This window comes from Chrysemys picta, chromosome 2 (assembly GCF_011386835.1).
Source record: "Chrysemys picta bellii isolate R12L10 chromosome 2, ASM1138683v2, whole genome shotgun sequence".
NCBI lineage: Eukaryota > Metazoa > Chordata > Testudines > Emydidae > Chrysemys > Chrysemys picta.
Genome location: NC_088792.1, coordinates 170,245,603 through 170,268,845, shown reverse-complemented (window position 1 = coordinate 170,268,845; position 23,243 = coordinate 170,245,603). Strand labels below are relative to the sequence as shown.

Here is a 23,243-nt window from a genome sequence, read left to right as displayed (position 1 = left end):
TAAGCCTAATACAGTAAGAAACTGATTACAGATGAAACATCACCCTCAGAGATGTTCCAGTAAGCTTCTTTCACAGACTAGACTCCTTTCTAGTGTGGGCCCAATCCTTTACCCGGTACAGTCCTTGTTCCAGCTCAGGTGGTAGCTAGGGGATTTCTCATGACTGCAGCCTCCTTTGTTCTGTTCCACCTCCTTATATACCTTTGGCATAAGGTGGGAATCTTTTGTCTCTTGGGGTCCCCACTCCTTCCAAATGGAAAAGCACCAGGTTTAAGATGGATTCCAGTACCAGGTGACATGGTCACATGTCCTGTGAGACCCCAAGCCTTCATTCTTCCTGGCCTGACTCACAGGAAGGCTTGCAAGTAAATAGAGCCATCTACAGTCAGTTGTCCTAGTTGATGGGAGCCATCAAGATTCTAAACCACCAGTAATGGCCCACACTTTGAATAACTACAATAGGACCTCAGAGTTATATTTTATATTCCTAGCTTCAGATACAAGAATGATACATTCATACAAATAGGATCAACACACTCAGTAGATTATAAGCTTTGTAATGATACCTTGCAAGAGACCTTTTGCATGAAGCATATTCCAGTTACATTATATTCACACTCATTAGCATATTTTCATAAAATCACATGGAATGCAATGTGTCAGTATGGTATTGCTACCCTTACTTCTGCGCTGCTGCTGGCTCCATCTTCAGAGCAGGGTGCCTTGCTAACAGACATTGCTCTCCCGCTGCCCAGATCGGAAGGCCGCGGAGAAGTAAGGGTGGCCATAGTGTGAGACACCCCCCCCCCCCATCCCCCGCGGCAACTCCCTTTTGGGTCAGGCCCCTCAATTTGAGAAACGCTGGTCTTCCCCATGAAATCTGTATAGGATAGGGTAAAGCACACAAAAGACCAGATTTCACAGGGGGAGACCAGATTTCATGGTCCGTGATGCATTTTTCATGGCCGTGAATTTGGTAGAGCTCTAATGATAATACAAGAGCCAGTCATGCATCAAAATCCAGACAGTCTGAGCCTAGCTGCCTGGTTCTTGAACAGTCTCTTAAGCAAAGAGGTTATTCAGGGAGTTGATATCCACAATTTTAGCTTCCTAGAAATAAATGTCCTAAGCATACTCAAGGGCCTGATCAAGTTTTAACCATTGGTACCAGGACAAGGGTTTCACCTTCCTCCTCCACTCCCCATGTGCATTGGTACCACTGATTCTCAAATTTCTTCAAAATGACCTGGTGTGACGGAGCAGGGAGCAGGGCAGATTTGACCTGGGAATGTTGCAGGGGGGTTGCAGTGGGGATGTGGGACTTCCCTTGAAGGGAGCTACCTGAGCTGTAACCTGAGCCAGGAACGGGGGTGGGGAGAATTAACACCTTCTGCCCGGGAGACTGAACAAAGGAGAGGAGCAGCGGGAGGGGCTGGGAGTTTTTAGTTTCGGTTGGGGCTGGGTGGTGCAACGCAGGGAACCCCAAGCTGGGGTCTAAGCTCCCTGAACCTCCCAGAGGGACCTAATTGAGGGGGGTCTGGTCGTACCTACACGCTCTGCTTGAGACTGTGTTCCTGTCCTTGAATAAACCTTCTGCTTTACTGGCTGGCTGAGAGTCGCAGTGAATCTCGGGAAGAGGGGTGCAGGGCCCTAACTCCCCCACAATCCGCAACAACTGGTGGCAGCGACGGGATCTACTGCACCCCGTGGACGGCGCTTCCTGCAGTAAGTGACTGGGGAGCAGTAAAACGAAGGGGGATTGACGGGGACCAGGCCTGCTGAAGAGTGGGAGAGAGACGGTTATTACCCCTGGGAGTGTGTGACCAGCGAGAAGGACTTTTGCAGTAACAGGGTCCCCCGGGGGGATCGCAGCGAGTGGTCCCAGGGGCGGAGGAGTCTGCAGCTCGACCCTGGCAGAGAGGCGGTGACCTCGAGAAGGGCTGGCACACTAAGGGTCCCCCTGGGAACTGTGGGGAGCTGTGAGCACACAGGCCGGTGAGTGGCCAGCAGGAAGATGTATGCCAAGCGGCTTAAGAGCGACCTGGTGGAGCTGTGCAAGCAGAGGCAGCTGCGCATTGGGAGGCTCACCAAAGAACAGCTCATTGCCCAGCTGGAGGCGGAAGATCGCGCGAATGAACTGATCCCTGTGTCTCAGGGAAGCAGCCTGGCAAATGCAGCGCAGGCACCAGTGTCTGTCCCAGCTGGGAGTGGTCAGCCGGCTGCTGAGGGCTTCCCGAGACCCCTCCTTCCTATGCCTAGGGGAAGGGTGGGGAGGAGCCCAGCAAATACCGAAGGCGCCGTGATCCCCCCGGCCAGCAGGGGGTCCCCCCGGCGAAGCCCGCCGGCCAGCAGAGGAGCCTCCCGGCGACGTTCGGCATCCGGGGAGCGGAATTGGCTGGAATGGGAGAAAGAGCTAAAACTGAGGGAGCTGGAGGATCGTGAACAACAGAGACAGCATGAAGAGAGACAGCGTCAGCATGAACGGGAGGAGAAAGAGAGACAGCATCAGCGTGAACGGGAGGAGAAAGAGAGACAGCATCAGCGTGAACGGGAGGAGAATGAGAGACAGAGACAGGAGAATGAGAGACAGAGACAGGAGAATGAGAGACAGCATCAGCGCGAACTGGAACTGGCGAGACTGAGGGGCAGCGAACCCCCGGCTGCGGTGAGTGATGGGGGACCCAGGACTGCACGGAGCTTTGATAAGTGCATCATGGCCCCATACAAGGAGGGGGAGGACATGGATGACTTCCTGGAGGCCTTTGAGACGGCCTGCGAGCTGCACCGGGTGGATCCCGCGGACAGACTCCGGGTCCTTACCCCCTTACTGGACCCCAAATCCGTGGCATTGTACCGCCAACTGGGAGAGGCAGAGAAAGGGGACTACGAACTATTCAAAAGGGCCCTGCTACGAGAGTTTGGGCTGACTCCTGAGATGTACCGGGAAAGGTTCCGGGGTCAAGATAAAACCCCTGAGATCTCATATTTGCAACTAGCCGTCCGCATGGAAAGATACGCCAGCAAGTGGGCTGGTGGGGCCCAGACGAAGGAGGACCTGATTAAACTGCTGGTACTGGAGCAACTGTATGAGCGGTGCCCATCCGACCTGAGGCTGTGGTTGGTGGACAGAAAGCCAGAGAACCCGCGACACGCCGGGCAGCTGGCTGATGAGTTTGTAAAGAGCCGGTCAGGGGGTGGCAGGGAGGAGCCCCAAAGGAACAGGCCCGCCGCGATGCAGAGAGAGAGTCACCCTGGGACCTCCCAAAGGGGGAATATGGGGAATCCCCTCCCACGGGGAAGGCCCAGCATCAGGGACAACCGACCGGCTCGAGGGGACCCACGGGACCTGAGCTGCTATTACTGCGGCCGAAGAGGCCACGTTCGGGCCCAGTGCCCCAAGCTCAAGGACAGACTGAGCAGACCGAACCCGCACCGGGTTAACTTGGTAGAGGCCCAGACGGACGAGGGGCAGGCTTCCCACGCAAGAGGGGCTGGCAGCTTATCAACTGCTCAAGAGAGAGAAGGGCCCCCGGCCAGCTTCTCTGGGGGGCCAGATGCTCCGGATTCAAAGTTCTCCGTTTACAGGGTTGGCGCGGGGCTGTCCCTGCGGAGCGAGTGCCTTGTTCCCCTGGAGGTGGATGGGAAGAAAGTTTATGGATACTGGGACACGGGCGCAGAGGTGACACTGGCCCGGCCCGAGGTGGTGGCCCCAGATCGGGTGGTGCCCAACACCTTCCTGACCCTGACCGGGGTGGGCGGGACCCCATTCAAGGTTCCCGTAGCGAGGGTACACCTGAAATGGGGGGCCAAGGAGGGCCCCAAGGACGTGGGAGTGCACCACCATTTGCCCACTGAGGTGTTGATGGGGGGGGACCTAGAGGACTGGCCAAGCAGCCCCCAGACCGCCTTAGTCGTGACCCGTAGCCAGAGCCGGCGAGGGGCACTACGCCCTGACCTTGGGAAGGATGTCCCACCGGAGGCACCGAACCCTTCCCGGGTGGGGAGGGAACACCCAAGGACAGGCCGCGGGGTGGCTGGGGCTTCCGACCCAGCCGACGAGAGGGAGCAGGTCCCCATCCCTTCCTCAGCCGCCGAGTTCCAGGCCGAGTTGCAGAAGGACCCCTCCCTGCGGAAGCTAAGGGGCCTGGCTGACCTCAGTGTGGGACAGACCATGAGGAGAGGATGCAAGGAGAGGTTCCTGTGGGAGAAGGGGTTCCTCTACCGAGAGTGGGCTCCCCCGGGGGAAGTGGAGTCGTGGGGGATCAGGAGGCAGCTGGTGGTTCCCCAGAAGTTTCGCCACAAGCTACTGTACCTGGCCCATGACATCCCTCTCGCAGGGCACCAGGGGATCCGGCGCACCAGGCAGAGGCTGCTACAGAACTTTTACTGGCCCGGGGTCTTCACCAACGTCCGGCAGTACTGCCGATCCTGTGACCCCTGCCAGAGGGTGGGGAAGGCCCGGGACAAGGGGAAGGCAGCATTGAGACCTTTGCCCATCATAGAGGAGCCTTTCCAGAAGGTGGCCATGGACATAGTGGGACCTCTCAGCAAGACGACCCGGTCTGGGAAGAAATACATCCTGGTGGTGGTAGATTTCGCCACCCGCTACCCCGAGGCAGTGCCCTTATCGTCCATTGAAGCAGACACTGTGGCGGATGCGCTGCTGACCATTTTCAGCCGAGTGGGGTTCCCCAAGGAAGTCTTGACGGACCAAGGGTCCAACTTCATGTCGGCCCTACTCCGGTGCTTGTGGGAGAGATGTGGGGTCCGGCACAACTGGGCCTCAGCATATCACCCCCAATCCAACGGGCTGGTGGAGAGGTTCAATGGGACGCTAAAAATGATGCTGAAAACATTTATGAATCAGCACCCGCAGGACTGGGACAAGTACTTACCTCACCTGCTGTTTGCGTACAGGGAGGTACCCCAGGAGTCTACCGGGTTTTCGCCTTTCGAACTGCTATATGGAAGGCGGGTAAGGGGGCCCCTCGACCTGATGAGAGACGAATGGGAGGGGAAGGCCACTCCTGACGGAGAGTCGGTGGTGGAGTATGTCCTGACCTTCCGGGAACGACTTGCCGAGCTCATGGGCCTGGCCAGGGAGAATCTGGCCAGAGCCCAGAGGAAGCAGAAGGTCTGGTATGACCGCACAGCACGGGCCCGCGCCTTCGCCACTGGGGATCAGGTGATGGTCCTCATCCCCGTGAGGAAAAACAAACTCCAGGCCGCCTGGGAAGGGCCCTTCAAGGTTGTCAAGCAACTAAACGAGGTAAACTATGTGGTGGAGCTGTCGAACCGGGCACACCACCACCGGGTGTACCATGTGAATATGATGAAGCCATATTATGACAGGGGGAATATGGTGTTGGCCGTGTGTGGACAGTGGGAGGGGCAGGGAGATGACCCTTTAGTAGATCTATTCCCTGGGACAAGAGTTGGCTTCCCCCTGGAAGCAATTCCCCTCTCTGATCGGCTAACCCCTGCCCAGCGAGCTGAGATCGGAGGGGTGCTGCATCTGTACCAGCAGCTGTTTTCCAACCAGCCTGGACGCACTAATCTGACTGTCCACCGGGTGCAGACAGGATCGCACCCACCTATAAAATGCTCCCCCTTCCGAGCCACAGGGAAAACTGCTCAGGACCTGGAAAGAGAGGTCAATGACATGCTGGCTTTGGGGGTGATCCAGCCGTCTTCCAGCCCTTGGGCCTCGCCGGTGGTGCTGGTCCCCAAAAAGGACGGGTCGATCCGGTTCTGTGTGGACTATCGGAAGCTCAATGCCATCACTGTAGCCGATGCCTACCCCATGCCCAGGCCGGACGAGCTCCTAGACAAGCTGGGAGGTGCTCGGTACCTTACCACCATGGATCTTACAAAGGGCTATTGGCAAGTGCCGCTGGATGCAGATGCCAGGCTGAAATCGGCCTTTGTCACCCCTCTGGGGCTCTATGAGTTCCTGACCCTGCCCTTCGGCCTCAAGGGAGCGCCGGCCACCTTCCAGCGCCTGGTGGATCAGCTACTGAGGGGGATGGAGAGTTTTGCCGTGGCGTATATCGATGACATCTGTGTCTTTAGCCAGACCTGGGAGGACCACATATCCCAGGTTAGACAAGTGCTGGACCGACTCCAGAAGGCTGGGCTGACCGTAAAACCGGAGAAGTGCAAGGTGGGGATGGCTGAGGTATCCTACCTAGGCCACCGGGTGGGAAGCGGCTGCCTAAAGCCGGAACCAGCCAAAGTGGAGGTGATCAGAGACTGGCCCGCTCCTCAAACCAAAAAGCAGGTCCAAGCCTTTATTGGGATGGCAGGGTACTATCGGAGGTTCGTGCCCCACTTTAGCGCCATAGCCGCCCCCATCACTGAGCTGTGCAAGAAGGGGAAGCCAGACAAAGTGGTCTGGACCGAGGAGTGCCAGGAGGCTCTCCGGGCGCTGAAGGAGGCTCTGGTCAGTGGCCCAGTTCTGGCAAACCCAGACTTTGACAAGCCCTTTATGGTGTTCACCGACGCCTCAGACACAGGACTGGGGGCGGTGTTAATGCAGGAGGATGAAAAGGGGGAGAGACACCCCATCGTGTACCTGAGCAAGAAGTTACTACCCCGGGAGCAGAACTACGCGGCCATCGAGAAGGAATGCCTGGCCATGGTGTGGGCCCTCAAGAAACTAGAGCCATATCTCTTTGGGCGTCACTTCACCGTGCACACCGACCACTCTCCCCTGACCTGGCTGCACCAGATGAAAGGAGCCAACGCCAAGCTCCTGAGATGGAGCCTGCTCCTGCAGGATTATGACATGGACGTGGTCCATGTGAAGGGACGTGACAACCTGATAGCGGACGCATTGTCCCGGAGAGGGAGCCCTGAACTTCCCCAGGTCACTGGTCAGAGTGACCCCGCTCAGTTCAGTCTCGAAGGGGGGAGAGATGTGACGGAGCAGGGAGCAGGGCAGATTTGACCTGGGAATGTTGCAGGGGGGTTGCAGTGGGGATGTGGGACTTCCCTTGAAGGGAGCTACCTGAGCTGTAACCTGAGCCAGGAACGGGGGTGGGGAGAATTAACACCTTCTGCCCGGGAGACTGAACAAAGGAGAGGAGCAGCGGGAGGGGCTGGGAGTTTTTAGTTTCGGTTGGGGCTGGGTGGTGCAACGCAGGGAACCCCAAGCTGGGGTCTAAGCTCCCTGAACCTCCCAGAGGGACCTAATTGAGGGGGGTCTGGTCGTACCTACACGCTCTGCTTGAGACTGTGTTCCTGTCCTTGAATAAACCTTCTGCTTTACTGGCTGGCTGAGAGTCGCAGTGAATCTCGGGAAGAGGGGTGCAGGGCCCTAACTCCCCCACAATCCGCAACACCTGGCAGTTCAGACTCTCAAAGATCAAGTTGCTGCTTTGTCTAGTATCTTTTGTGCAGTAAACAAATAGAGAATTTAGTCTCACCCAGATGTCCAGTGTTTTTCTTACAAGAGAAGCATTGCTTCTACATTATCCTGACATGCATAAAGTTCCTTTATGGGCCTTTAGTGCCAATGTGCCATTACAGGCCTTCCAGTTGAACCATTAATGAAAATCTTTTTCTAATTGCTCAACATTATTTTTTGTAAATGACAATCATGTCTGTTCACAGGGTGTTTGACTTAGGAGCTCTTTTCCTGGAACTTCAGTACTGTATGTTCCCTAAGGCTAATGTGGTACTCAGAACCAATCCTCTATTCATACTAAAGAATAACTCCAGGCTCCAGAGAGCACAGGAAATGTGTTTTCCATCCTTCTGTCCAGCTCCATCAAACTCCAGAGAGAAATTGTGGCATGTTTTGGATGGCTGCAATGCACTCAAAGTATATAATTAACACAGATCACAAGAACATTGGTGTAAAGTGCTTCTACATCCAGGGTGGCCAGGATGGTGTTTTCAGGAAGAACACCAATGCATTGTAGTTTCCTCAGGAAGTCGGTGGTGTCTCGAAGATAGCTGGGAGAGCTGGTAGCGTAGGGTCTGAGGAGAGAGTCCAAATAGCCAGATAATCCTGCTGTAAGAGTGCCAATGCCTGAGATGATGGGGCGTCCAGGGTTTCCAAGTTTACGGATCTTGGGTAGCAGACAGAATACCCTGGTCGGGTTCTGGGGGTGTGTCCATGTAGATTTGTTCCCGTACTGTAGCCGGGAATTTCTTGAGCAGATGGTATAGTTTCTTTTGGTATTCCTCACTGGAATCAGAGGATAGTGGCCTGTAGAATGTGGTCTTGGAGAGTTGCCTGGCAGCCTCCTGTTCATAATCCGACCTGTTCATTATGACTACAGCACCTCCTTTGTCAGCCCCTTTGATGATAATGTCAGAGTTGTTTCTGAGGCTATGGATGGCATTGCGTTCTGTACGGCTGAGGTTATGGGACAAGTGATGTTGTTTGTCCACAATTTCAGCCTGTGCACGTCTGCGGAAGCACTCTATGTAGAGGTCAGTCTATGTAGAGGTCCTGTCTGTCATTTCAACCGTCAGGAGGAGTCCACGCAGAGTTCTTCTTGTCACAGATCTTGGGAGGCAGGCCAGTCCTCACTTACAGACAACCCCCCAACCTGAAGCAAATACTCACCAGCAACTACATACCACACCACAGAAACACCAACCCAGGAACCAATCCCTATAGCAAACCTCGTTGCCTACTCTGTCCCCATATCTACTCTGGCGACACCATCAGAGGACCCAACCACATCAGCCACACCATCAAGGGTTCATTCACCTGCACATCTACTAATATTATATATGCCATCATGTGCCAGCAATGCCCCTCTGCCATGTACATTGGCCAGACCGGACAGTCCTTCCGCAAAAGAATAAATGGACACAAATCGGACATCAGAAATGGTAACATACAAAAGCCAGTAAGTGAACACTTCAATCTCCCTGGTCATTTTATTGCAGATAAAAGTCACTATTATTGAACAAAACATTATAACAGATTTATACAGATATAAAAGTCACTATTATTGAACAAAAAAACTTCAGAAACAGACTTCCAAGAGAAACAGCAGAACTAAAATTCATTTGCAAATTTAACACCATTAATCTGGGCTTGAATAGGGACTGGGAGTGGCTGGCTCATTACAGAAGCAGCTTTTCCTCTCCTGGAATTGACACCTCCTCGTCTATTATTGGGAGTGGACTACATCCACCCTGATTGAATTGGCCCTGTCAACACTGGTTCTCCACTTGCGAAGTAACCCCCTTCTCTCCATGTGTCACTATATAATGCCTGCCTCTGTAACTTTCACTGTATGCATCTGAAGAAGTGAGGTTTTTACCCACCAAAGCTTATGCCCAAATAAATCTGTTAGTCTTTAAGGTGCCACCAGACTCCTTGTTGTTTTTGTAGACGCAGACTAACACGGCTATCCCCTGATATTTGGAAAAATAGTAAGTGGTCATGTAACTTAAAGACTGTCTCATTATGCATATGCATCAGGGGTCCGAATTAAAGTTGCACAGGCAAGCATTTCCTAACTCCTGAGTGCTCGACTTTACGGTTACGTTCCAGATTTTTACATACATCATCTTAGAGTATCAAATACAGTGGACTGCCTATTTACGGTATTAGAAAAACTAAAACAAAAAGTTGTAAAAATCAGAGAAGGTTTGTGGGAGTCCTAACAAATTCACCTGTCATTAGTCTAGCTGGCTCAAATGTCTCAGTACAGCAACCTTGGCTGGATTAGGTCTACTTAAGATGTTTGTAGAAAGATGGTTCCAGCTTTCACATTTTTGAGGAACCCTCGCAAGGCAAATATTTATAGCTCTGATTTTATTTTCTAACAACTCATCTTTTGCATTAATTTGTCATTGAATCCTAACTTCTAATGAGGAAAGCCTGATGCAGGGCTCCTAAATTCTGAGGCACATGTCTACACTTCGTTTTAGGGAAGAAATTGCTTCATTAAATTTACAAGTTAGTGTCTTGGAAACAATCAAATGTGTTTATAGAACAATTCTAAACTTGCAGTGACTGGTTTAAATTCCAGAAGATCTGTTTCACAGTCTGAACCTAGTAACACAGCTTGGAAAGCTTTCATCTATACATAGAATTATGTTCAGTGTCCCCAAGCTCTGAATATATATTGATAGCAACCTTTTTTTCCTGGCACATCAGTCTCTTTTCTGTGTTGCACAACTATCCTTCATTCAGGGCATTATGGGAAAATTTGTGCAATTTTCTTATACTACTTTAACTTGTAGTAGTCATAGCTAAGGATTTGTGGGTATCTTTTCCATGTGTAGAAATGCACTTTAGCGAATCTGCAGAGAACAGGAATGCAAAAGACCAGCCAACCTAACTGCACAAGTATGTTTCAGGTCGTTTCCTCCACAGCAGAACCATGTTATATTCTACAAGTTGCTTTACAATTGTCCTACTCACGAGCAACCTCCAAAAATGGTACACCCAAATCTTTTACCAAGCATGCTAATTATGTTGTCTGTGGAGTAGAATCAAGTGTGGTGTCATTCATAATTACAACCTTATTACAAAGTCATTTTAAATATTTGTGTGAGGTGGCCATATACACAAGAAAAACTTCTAATGCCACAGCTAAAAGTGATCTACATAGGAGAAAGGGGGCACAAACACTTTTCTCCCTTTGTCTAAGGTCTAAGAAGTCCTTAAACATACTTAAATGAAATTTGTTTTGCCATATAAACATCAGGAACTTCAAGCTTCCTCATGCCTGTTTCATCTCCTGGAGGACTCACTGGAAGACTTCTGAAGTGACTTGAAAGCTTTTTCAGCCCTTCACTGCAGGTTGGGCTTGTTTGAATCATCACGAAATTTTTTTCCAGCTGCTTATAGGATGCTTTGGTTGAAATCAGTATTGTTAAAAATCAACATACTTTTTTCAAGTCTAAATAAGAATTCTGTTTCTTCTTAATCAGGTTTCATTTTCATGATACCGAAGATGTCATCCAACTCTCTAGTTCTCCAGGGAACAGACAAATAAACAGTGAGGCAGACAAATAAAGAGTGACAAGTTTTTTAAGTGCTTGTACACAAGTGCTGGAAGTCTAAATAATAAGATGGCTGAACTAGAGTGCCTCAGGCTAAAGGAGAATATTGATATAATAGGCATCACAGAAACCTGGTGGAGTGAGGACAATCAATGGGACACAATCATTCCGAGGTACAAAATATATTGGAAGGACAGAACAAGTCGTGCGGGGTGGGGGTGAGGGGACTATATGTGAAAGAAAATGTAGAGTCAAATGAAGTAAAAATCTTAAGTGAATCCACATGTTCCATAGAATCTCTATGGATAGTAATTTCATGCTCTAATAAGAATATAACATTAGGGATCTATTATCAACCACCTGACCAGGACAGTGATAGTGATGATGAAATGCTAAGGGAGATTAGAGAGGGTATCAAAATAAAGAAGTAAATAATAGTGGGGGATTTCAATTATCCCCACGTTAACTGGGAACATGTCACCTCAGGACGAAATGCAGAGATAAAATTTCTCGATACTTTAAATGACTGCTTCTTGGAGCAGCTGGTACAGGAACCCACAAGGGGAGAGGAAATTCTTAATTTAGTCCTGAGTGGCATGCAGGATCTGGTCCAAGAGTTAAGTATAACAGGACTGCTTGGAAATAGTGACCATAATATAATAACTTTTAACATTCCTGTGGTGGAATGTGGCAATTAACTTCAGAAAGGGAAACTATGCAAAAATGAGGGGGATAGTTAAACAGAAATTAAAAGGTACAGTGACTAGAGTGAAATCCCTGCAAGCTGCATGGACACTTTTCAAAGACACTATAATAGAGGCCCAACTTAAATGTATACCCCAAACTAAAAAACGCAGTAAAAGAACTAAAAAAGAGCCAACGTGGCTTAACAACCATGTAAAAGAAGCAGTGAGAGATAAAAAGGCATCTTTTAAAAAGTGAAAGTCAAATCCTAGTGAGGTAAATAGAAAGGAGCATAAACACTGCCAAATTAAGTGTAAAAATGTAATAAGAAAAGCCAAAAAGGAGTTTGAAGAACAGCTAGCCAAAAACTCAAAAGGTAATAACAAAATGTTTTTTAAGTACATCAGAAGCAGGAAGCCTGCTAAACAACCAGTAGGGCCCCTGGACGATCGAGATAAAAAAGGAGCACTTAAAGATGATAAAGTCATTGCGGAGAAACTAAATGAATTCTCTGCTTCAGTCTTCATGGCTGAGGATGTTAGGGAGATTCCCAAACCTGAGCTGGCTTTTGTAGGTGACAAATCTGAGGAATTGTCAGAGATTGAGGTGTCACTAAAGGAGGTTTTAGAATTAATTGATAAACTTAACAGTTACAAATCACCGGGACCAGACGGCATTCACCCGAGAATTTTGAAAGAACTTAAATGTGAAATTGCGGAACTACTAACTATTGTTTGTAACTTGTCCTTTAAATAGGCTTCTGTACCCAATGACTGGAAGATAGCTAATGTAACACCAATATTTTAAAAGGGCTCTAGAGGTGATCCCGGTAAATTACAGACCGGTAAGTCTATCATCAGTGCCGGGCAAATTAGTTGAAACAATCGTAAAAAATAAAATTGTCAGACACATAGAAGAGCATAAATTGTTGGGCAAAAGTCAACATGGTTTCTGTAAAGGGAAATCATGTCTTATAATCTATTAGAGTACTTTGAAGGGGTCAACAAACATGTGGTCCAGGGGGATCCAATGGAAATAGTGTACTTCGATTTCCAGAAAGCCTTTGGCAAGGTCCCTCACCAAAGGCTCTTATGTAAATTAAGTTGTCATGGGATAAGAGGGAAGATCCTTTCATGGATTGAGAATTGGTTAAAAGACAGGGAACAAAGGGTAGGAATAAATGGTAAATTTTCAGAATGGAGAGGGGTAACTAGTGGTGTTTCCCAAGGGTCAGTCCTAGGACCAATACTATTCAACTTATTCATAAATGATCTGGAGAAAGGGGTAAAAAGTGAGGTGGCAAAGTTTGCAGATGATACTAAACTGCTCAAGATAGTTAAGACCAAAGCAGACTGTGAAGAACTTCAAAAAGATCTCACAAAACTAAGTGATTGGGCAACAAAATGGCAAATAAAATTTAGTGTGGATAAATGTAAAGTAATGCAGATTGGGAAAAATAACCTCAATTATACATACAATATGATGGGGGCTAAGTTAGCTACAACTAATCAGGAAAAAGATCTTGGAGTCATCGTGGATAGTTCTCTGAAGACGTCCACGCAGGTGCAGCAGCAGTCAAAAAAGCAAACAGGATGTTAGGAATCATTAAAAAGGGGATAGAGAATAAGACGGAGAATATCTTATTGCCCTTATATAAATCCATGGTATGCCCACATCTTGAATACTGGGTACAGATGTGGTCTCCTCATCTCAAAAAAGATATACTGGCATTAGAAAAGGTTCAGAGAAGGGCAACTAAAATGATTAGGAGTTTGGAACGGGTCTCATATGAGGAGAGATTAAAGAGGCTAGGACTTTTCAGCTTGGAAAAGAGACTAAGGGGGGATATGATAGAGGTATATAAAATCATGAATGATGTATAGAAAGTGAATAAGGAAAAGTTATTTACTTGTTCCCATAATATAAGCACTAGGGGGCACCAAATTAAATTAATGGGCAGCAGGTTTAAAACAAATAAAAGGAAGTTCTTATTCACACAGCGCACAATCAACTTGTGGAGCTCCTTGCCTGAGGAGGTTGTGAAGGCTAGGACTATAACAGGGTTTAAAAGATAACTGGATAAATGCATGGAGGTTAAGTCCATTAATGGCTATTAGCCAGGATGGGTAAGGAAGGGTGTCCCTAGCCTCTGTTTGTCAGAGGGTAGTGATGGACAGCAGGAGAGAGATCACTTGATCATTACCTGTTAGGTTCACTCCCTCTGGGGCACCTGGCATTGGCCACTGTCGGTAGACAGGATACTGGGCTGGATGGACCTTTGGTCTGACCCAGTCTGGCCATTCTTATGTTCTTATGTTCCAGGGAAAGAACATGATGGACAAGACTGGAATTTCTAATAAAAATAGATCATTCCTATATCTTACTGGCACAATGCTAGTATTTTTCTTCTGCAGCTCACCTTTAAAGGGGACTGCGCTGTACCTTATTTATTTCTTTCATATGTGGTTAAGGAAAATATCATAACCCTGATTCAGCCCTAAGGGAGGCTAGGCCTTGACCTTGCTATACTATGTTGGCCTATCATGTCCTTCTCTGTTTATACAGCCAAGAAACATTGACAGCTGCCTCTGCTTCTGACAGTGAACCATCAGCTATACTGTCCATCCGTCCCCACACCCCCTTTTATTGATGGGGCACAAATTAGGCATTGGTTTAAAATACCGTTGCACTTGGTAATTTGGGGGTGGCAATTTACAGATGATCATCTTGGGGATCAAAAACTGAATTATCATCTACCACGTACTGAAAAAAATTCAAGCCAAGCTTTGGCTAGCAGAGTTCTCCCACCTCTCCCACTGTATTGTAAAAGAATTTCAGGACTGTACATATACCAAAGCTTTCCTTACAGATTTTTCCCTCCTGAAAAAGTATGGCAGAATCTTAGGGCTTGTCTACACTACCACTTAAGTCGATGTAAGTTAGGTCGCTCACAGGTGTGAAAAAGCCACCCCCTGTCCACACTGCGCTATGTCAGCAGGAGATGCTCTCCTGCCAACATAGCTTCCTCCTCTTGTTGAGGTGGAGTAATTATGCCGACAGGAGAGTGGTCTCCCATCAGCATAGCACATCTTCATCAGATGCACTACAGCAGCACAGTAGTGTAGACTAGTCCTTAGATATAGTTTGGGCTGCACAGAATTGCTCTCCTGCTGCCCTTAAAGCTGTTATAGTATATAGTTACAAAGTACTCTGTTTCTTTTAAGAGTGATGGTTAAGGAGGCCAAATAGGGTTGCCTGTTAGATTAAGGGGGACTGTATATAATGGTAATTTGTAATCTCAGAGTCTCTTCCTTCATCCAGTCTCAGTTCCTTTATTTTTAGGGGTACCATGTAAAATGAATTTATGATTGGGCACAATACAACCTCAACATTTAAATGTTATAGAAGAATGGGGGTATTCACTTGGGAATTGCTTGAATAAATGCCATTTTGTACAATGTGCATCTCAGAGGTCTGGTCGCCACCCAAGAACCCCCCGTGGCCAGGGGAGCTGGAACAATTTGTGTAGTGGGGGCGCTGAGAGCCACAGAATCAAACTGTAAATCCTGTATACAATGGAAATCACTTCAAGCCAGGGGTGCGGCAGCATCCCCCGCACCCTTAGTTCCAGCACATAGGGCAGGGGATGCTGATGCAGTGCTCTGCCCCTATTTTCCCTTCAGGGCTCTTTCAACTAACTCCACAAAGTCTCTTTCAAATACACTTGGGGGTCTGGGTTTTATTTATTAAATTAACAACGTTTAAAAAAAAAATCACCACAGCCCTCCTCCTCCCCAAGGAAGCATCCCTTCCTTGAGGACCATTGCAGGAGACCTGCTCTACTGTTCCCTCACTCCAGGTGCCCTCACCCAGCAGCTTCCTGCTGCCTTTTACCCTGGGATCACTTGATACAATCCAGGTGTGTCTCCTCCTGTAATCAGGGCTGGCTTAGCCCCAGGGTCTCCAGCCTATGGGTAATCCACCCTGTTACAAGTCTACATTCCAAAGGTATAGCATTCCTTTTCAAAAACATTTTTACTACATCTAAATTGGGCTAACTTCTATGAACCTCTAAGCTGTTGTATCATAGGTATAAAATGGGGTAAAATCTCAGAAATCTTATTACGCTTTGAGGGGTTGAATCAGTATACTGCTCAACTCCAGTACAAGAACTTCCATTCTCTAGGCTATCCTGACCTACATGTCACTGTGGGTCATGAGTATGTACCTGTGTTTTGAGGGCGAGGCTATGATTTTATTTTCTTCTGTTCTCCCCTACCTATCCAAGTGGATTAGGGCACCAGGTCACAGATTAGCAAGATTTGTTTCTGTCTGCTCCACCTCCTTCTGATGCCTCAGCCTCTTTAAATGGTGTGTTAGTCAAGGCAGGGACCTTACTTTCACACATGTTTATAAAGCCACGTGATCTCTAAACCATAAACAATAATTCCTTCTGACTCATGTTTCTGTCATATCTGCCTCCATAAACAATAATTCCTTCTGACTCATTTGTTTTTGTCATATCTGCCTGCAACAGTATGACAGTCAGATGACAAGTGATAATTACCAAAATCTAGGGCTGAATAGCTCCTGCGCTTGTCTCGCAACTGTTTCCACCCCATTTATTTTGTTCTCACCATGTTCCAGTGTGCACCATAACAGTAATTGGTTAGAAAAGAGAGGGAGGGAGCTCAGGAAAGGGAAAAGAGGAGTAAGAGCTTCAAATTACTCAAGTGGAAGAGTGGAGCATCTCTTAATAGATTGTCATCAAGGCCCATTGTTTTGGGGGTTTATTTTGTTTATATCTCCCAATAATTTATTGGTGTTTATTACAAAAATTAAACTGGTGAAAATTGGTACCCAATATTAATTTCATAAGAATATAAGACTGGCCATATTGGGTCAGACCAATGGTCCATATAGCCCTGTATCCTGTCTTCCAACAGTGGCCAGAGTAAGATGCTTCAGAAGGAATGAACAGAATAGGGCAACTATCAGGTGATTCATCCTCTCTCATCCAGTCCTGGCATCTAGCAGTCAGAGGTTTAGGGATACCCAGAGCATGGGATTGTTTCCTTGACCATCTTCGCTAGTTGTCATTGATGGGCCTATCCTCCATGAACTTATCTAATTCTTTTTTGAACCCAATTATACTTTTGGCCTTCAGAGCATCCACTGGCAATGAGTCCCACAGATTGACTGTCCATAGTATAAAGAAGTACTTCCTTTTGTTTGTTTTATGCTGCCTATTAACTTCATTGGGTGACCCCGGGTTCTTGTGTTCTGTGAAGGAGTAAGTAACATTTCCCTCTTCACTTTCTCCACTCCAGTCATTTACAGACCTCTATCATATCTCCCCTTAGTTGTCTCTTTACTAAGATAAGCAGTCCCAGTCTTTTTAATCTCCCCTCATATGGAAGCTGTTCCATATACCCTTATTGTTTTTGTTGTCCTTCTCTGTACTTTTTCCACTTCTAGCAGGGGGTTAGCTACTACAGTGTTGGGACTTAGATGGTATTTTGATGAACAGCTTAGTCCCCTTCTCTCCGTCAATCAGATTGCTATGGGGATTGGAACGAGTAGAGAATACTTTTATACAGCAGTGCACAAGGTAAGGAATGTTGCAATTTTCAAAATCATCAGGTGTGCACTTCAGATCTTCCAAATCTGAAATAGCATCAGTATGACTATTTAGATTTCTAACTCTTTCACCTTATTTGGTAGGTCTCTGATTGATGCTTGAATTTCAGCTGTCATAGATATGAGCTCAATAAAAATGTCTTTAATGTCAGTATTTAGAAGGTGTATGCTTATCTGTTTCTACGTTCTTTTGTTTAAGGCATGCTCATTCTGTGCCAAAATAAATATTGGCGACAGATCTCTTGTCTTTTGGGGAAAAAAGGGTATGGATAGTAGATTTTCCCTTTGCTGACATTTAAGCAGCAACCTCTTACTACCTCTTTCACAATCCTTCAATTAAGCTATTTTCCTTTTCCCCCATTCTTTCTTCTTTTTCTCACTTTTCTCTCTTCCTTCCATTTATTTTCTCTTTTTCTACCCCCCTTTCTTTCTCTTTTCCTTGTTTTTTCTGTCTCCTTACCTTTCTTTCTCTTTTAAAGAGGAAAAAAGACAAGAGATTATCTCTGTGTTGCTTTATTCTTATTTCAAAGCAGCAGTTATCTTCTTTTTCCTTTAGCTATTTTTTCTTCCATTCTTCCATCTTTTCTGTTGAAGGAAGTTGTATACAGGAGGAGAGTGGAAGGAAGAAAACAATAGGGGGTCTGTCTCTTTAACTCCTTTTTTCCTTCAGAGACTACAGGGCAAACACGAATCTAAAATCTGCTCCCCTTCTCTTGTTTACAGCAGTAAATAGATGATTATTTCTACTTCCTCCTGTGCGATTAGGCTGCTAGTAGCGCCTGCTGTTGCAGGGTGGCGGCAGAAGGGTACAAATAATTGTGAGCAGCTCCTGCTGCTTTGCAGGATACCAGATAGTGCTGGAGTGGGAGGGAATTGTAGTGAAGATTCCCTTGCTTCCTACTAGAGCTGTCAATTAATCGCAGTTAACTCACGCGATTAATACAAAAAATTAATCATGATTAAAAAAATTAATCGTGATTAAGCGCAGTTTTAAAACTGTTAAACTTTTAAAACTATTAAACAACAGAATACCAATTGACATTTATTAAGTATTTTTGGATGTTTTTCTACATTTTCAAATATACTGATTTCAATTACAACACAGAATACAAAGTGTACAGTGCTCACTTTATATTACTTTTGATTACAAATATTTCCACTGTAAAAATGACAAAAGAAATCGTATTTTTCAATTCATCTCATACAAGTACTGTAGTGCAATCTCTTTATCGTGAAAGTGCAATTTACAAATGTAGATTTTTTTTTTATTACATAACTGCACACCAAACAATGTAAAACTTTAGCGCCTACAAATCCACTCAGTCCTATTTCTTGTTCAGCCAATCGCTAAGACAAACAAGTTTGTTTACATTTATGGGAGATAATGCTGTCCGCTTCTTATTTACAATGTCACCTGAAAGTCAGAAAAGGCATTCGCATGGCACTTTTGTAGCCGGCATTGCAAGGTATTTATGTGCCAGATATGCTAAACATTCATATGTCTCTTCATGCTTCGACCACCATTCCAAAGGACATGCTTCCATGCTGATGATGCTTGTTTAAAAAAATGCGTTAATTAAATTTGTGACTGAACTTCTTGGAGGAGAATTGTATGTCTCCTGCTCCATGGTTTTACCCGCATTCTGCCATATATTTTGTGTTATAGTAGTCTCGGATGACGACCCAGCATATGTTGTTTGATTTAAGAACACTTTCACTGCAGATTTGACAAAACACTAAGAAGGTTCCAATATCAGATTTCTAAAGATAACTACAGCACTTGACCCAAGGTTTAAGAATCTGAAGTACCTTCCAAAATCTGAGAAGGACAAGGTGTGGAACATGCTTTCAGAAGTCTTAAAAGAGCAACACTCTGATGCAGAAACTACAGAACCCAAACCACCAAAAAAGAAAATCAACATTCTGCTGGTGGCATCTGACTCGGTGTAGTGGGGTGAACACCCACTCCAGCCCTGAAGGAGTTGGAAAAGCCCTGCAGAGGGCTGGGGCTGCGAAAGGGAGCAAAACCCTGGGTGATTGGGGGAAGTGGCTGCAGCTGGGGCCACACCCCAAACCAAGCAACTGGGCCTTATCAGAAGGCCAGGGAAGCCAGAAGGAGTCTCTCTCTGACGGGAGAGGGAGACAGGCCTGGCTGCTGGGGAACTCACCCAGGGGGACCTAGAGTGAGGCAGGGCTGGGGAAAGGCCTTAGGAGCTGGGAAGCCCTAGGCCAGCAACTCCCCAGCCTGCAGGGCCTAGTTCTAGGCCCACCTAGGTATTGGGGTTGCAGAGTAGGGTTACCATACGTCCTCTTTTTCCCGGACATGTCCGGCTTTTCGGCACTCAAACCCCCGTCCGGGGGGAATTGCCAAAAAGCTGAACATGTCCGGGAAAATGCCGGCCAGGCACTTCCCCTCCCGCGGCTGCTCTGCTCCTCCCCTGACTCTTCGGCTCTGTTTAAGAGCCGAGCTGCCCGAGCGCTATGGGCTTCAGGCAGCCCCCTTGCCTCCGGACCCCAGCCGCCGGCCGGGCACTTCCCCTCCCGGGCTCCGGCGGCGCAGGGTCCGGAGGCATGGGGGCTGCCCAAAGCCAGTAGCGCTGGGGCAGCTTGGCTCTTAAACAGAGCCGAAGAGTCAGGGGAGGAGCAGAGCCTTCGGCCGCCGCGGCTCTGCTCCTCCCCGACTCTTCGGCTCTGTTTAAGAGCCGAGCGCTACCGGCTTTGTGCAGCCCCCATGCCTCCGGACCCTGTGCCGCCAGAGCCCGGGAGGGGAAGTGCCCGGCTGGGGGCGCAGGGTCCGGAGGCAAGGGGGCTGCCCGAAGCCCAAGCGCTACCGGCTTCACAGTTTGCCGGGCAGCCTCCAGACTGGGCGCTTCCCCTCCCGGGCTCCAGCTGCGCTGGGGAAGCGCCGGCCGGGGGCGCAGGGTCTGGGGGCTGCCCGGCAAACCGTGAAGCCGGTAGCGCTGGGGCAGCCCTTTCCGTGTGGCTGGGAGTGGGAGGGAGGAGGGGGCGGAGTTAGGGCGGGGAAAGGGCGGAGTTGGGGTGGGGAAATGGGCGGGGCCAGGGCCCGTGGAGGGTCCTCTTTTTTTATTGGTTAGATATGGTAACCCTATTGCAGAGGTGCAGCCTGAGGGTGGGTGAAGGCAGCCAGTCCAAACCCCTTTGCCTGTGATAAGTGGCTGATACTGCAGTCTGCCCCAATGAATGGGGGCTAGATAGAGACTGGGCAGTAGCCAAGACTGAGGTGAAGTGGGGATAGCTGGGAGGGGGAGACCCAGAACTGAGGGGTGTGCTGCCAGGGGGCAGCACCCCAGACAACTAGGCACCGGGGTCCTGGGAGAGACACGGGGCCAGAGGACAGGTGGATCACCAGCCTGCAGAGGGCGCTCCGGAGCTGGAACGAGCTAATTCCCGTAAGTCACCAGCAGGAGGCGCTGCAGGGGTGAGTCCGCTCCTCTACACTCGGTTATAAAAATGAACATGCGTCTGTCCACACTACTTTGGATCATTATCGAGCAGAATCCGTCATCAGCATGGACGCATGTCCTCTGGAATGGGGGTTGAAGACGAAGGGACATATGAATCATTAGTGCATCTAGCATGTAAATATCTTGCAATGCTGGCTACAACAATGCCATGCAAATGCCTGTTCTCACTTTCAGGTGTAAACAAGAAGTGGGCAGCATTATCTCCTGCAAATGTAAACAAACTTGTTTGTCTGAGCAATTGGCTGAACAAGAAGTAGGACTGAGTGGACTTATAGGCTCTAAAGGTTTACATTGTTTGTTTTATTTTTGAATGCAGTTATTTTTGTACATAAATCTACATTTGTAAGTTCAAGTTTCATGATAAAGAGATTGCACTACAGTACTTGTATTGGGTGAATTGAAAAATACTATTTCTTCTGTTTTTTTTACAGTGCAAATATTTAATCAAAAATAAATATAAAGTGAGCACTGTAATTGAAATCAATATATTTGAAAATGTAAAAAACATTCAAAATATTTAAATAAATGGCATTCTATTATTGTTTAACAGTGCAATTAGTCATGCGATCAATCGCAATTAAATTTTTAATCACTTGACAGCCCTACTTCCTACTTGTTGCTTTTTGCCTATGGCCTGGCTTGGAGGAGGATGACTGAGCTAGGTACAGGAGAGCCTCTTAAGCAATTCCTACTATCATTGGGTAACAGCTGCTGCTCATTAATAGATTCTGACTCCTGACATATAACCTTTGGTATCTCTGACCTATGTCATGTAATTAGAGCAAGGAAATAAACATAATTCTCTTGCCAGCACTCCTGTGTTTCACACCCTTATTACATGATGGCAGAAGAAAATGTAACCTTTGCCAAAAATTGATCAAATGAAGTCAGCTGAATCTTTTAGTCTGGAAAAGAACCTGGCAGAGAACTGGAGGAGGTGGTTTTAGTCACTGCTTCCAAAATTCCTGCAAGCAACTGCAAAGACAATGGAGAAATTGTAGAGAGTTAAATCCTCCATAGGGCTATTTGGGGCAGGCCTAGAGGCACTGGAGATGTATAATACATTCCAGTGGGAGTGTGAGCAGGATATACATATAATGGTATACATATAATAACTGATAACTCAATCTTGGCTGATGCAAACTCACAAGGGGTTGGCAGTTGTCATTCTTCAAGATGATCTTCCTGAGCCATATGTGTCCTAAGTCCTGATTAAAACACAACAGAATTGTGCTGAGATTGAAAAAGAAATGCTGGCAATTGGCTTTGCGTATATGCAGTTTAATGAATACGCTTATGGACAGAAATAGATCATGGTAGAAAAAAAAAGACCATAAACCACTAGAAGTCAAATTACAGAAACTATTGTGTAAAATTTCCCACTAGATTTAAGAAAACAATATGAAATTGTAAAAGTACTTGTTAAATGTGAAATACAGACACAGAGATTCTTATAGTAAATATACTTTCAAGACCACCTGTAAAAAAAGCAAAGAAAGGAGATGGAGGAACAGGCTGAAATAAATATAATTCAATAACAATTCAATAACAAAACAAAATGTGACCAGCTCAAATGAGATGCCCATAATGACCCAACCTCACAATAGCTTGAGAAAGTAATTCTCAATGGCCAGCAAAAGAAGCCCAGGCACCTTCAACTTGAAGCATAAAAACATATTGGAACTCTAGAGATTAAATTTCTCCATTGGATGGGATTCTGTACCAAGGATTTTTCTGTCATTTTGCTATATAGCATGAGGTTGGAAATGCTAAGCATAATCCCCTGTGCCCCTGTGGATATTGAGAAGTGTAAGAGGAGAATCCAAGTTGTCCTATTATGGCCAGGCTTTAATGTTGCTATTGAAAACAAGGCAACCAAGTGTAAAATCTGCAATAAATACAGGAAATCGAATGCAAAAGAAACCCACAATCCAACTGGGATTCCAGATCATCTTGCTCCAACTTTGGTTTGTCTATCTGAGTTTGAGGGGTAAGATTACCTCTTATTTGTAGACTGCTATTGTTTTCATTATTATTGAGCTCTTACATCACAGTTTGCTCACTATGGGATTCCAGATTAGTTAATAACAGATAATAATGTTCCACCATTCATAAGTGACTCATTTTCATTTTGGGAATTCCTGTTGGCAAATTTGTTCAAAGAACTAGATGTAGTAAATAAGGTAAGCCCTGGAGGATTCAAGGATGCACATTTAACATTGCTGGAATATCGCAACAAATCTCACAAAGATTTACTAGGACCTCCAGTTCAGAGATGTATGGCCCAAAGAACAAAAACCTTGGTTTCAACATCAATTAGGTTTCTTAACTCAAATGTAATTAGCCCTAACGTAGTTTCAAAAGTAGCTATATGCCAGGAAACTTGGGATGTGATGCAACCACTCTCTATCATGCTGACCAGTATCTTCTCACTGTTAACTTATGCTCCCCCCA

At 46.9% G+C, this 23,243-nt stretch overlaps 1 protein-coding gene across 1 annotated transcript; it reads left to right on the top strand.

The window, feature by feature from the left end:
• The first annotated feature begins 1,247 nt into the window (after positions 1-1,247).
• Positions 1,248-7,342, top strand: LOC135981602 (uncharacterized). Its single transcript, XM_065584839.1, has one exon. The coding sequence runs from the start codon at positions 2,015-2,017 to the stop codon at positions 6,947-6,949; it is 4,935 nt and encodes a 1,644-aa protein (XP_065440911.1). The 5' UTR covers positions 1,248-2,014; the 3' UTR covers positions 6,950-7,342.
• The last annotated feature ends 15,901 nt before the right edge of the window (positions 7,343-23,243 follow it).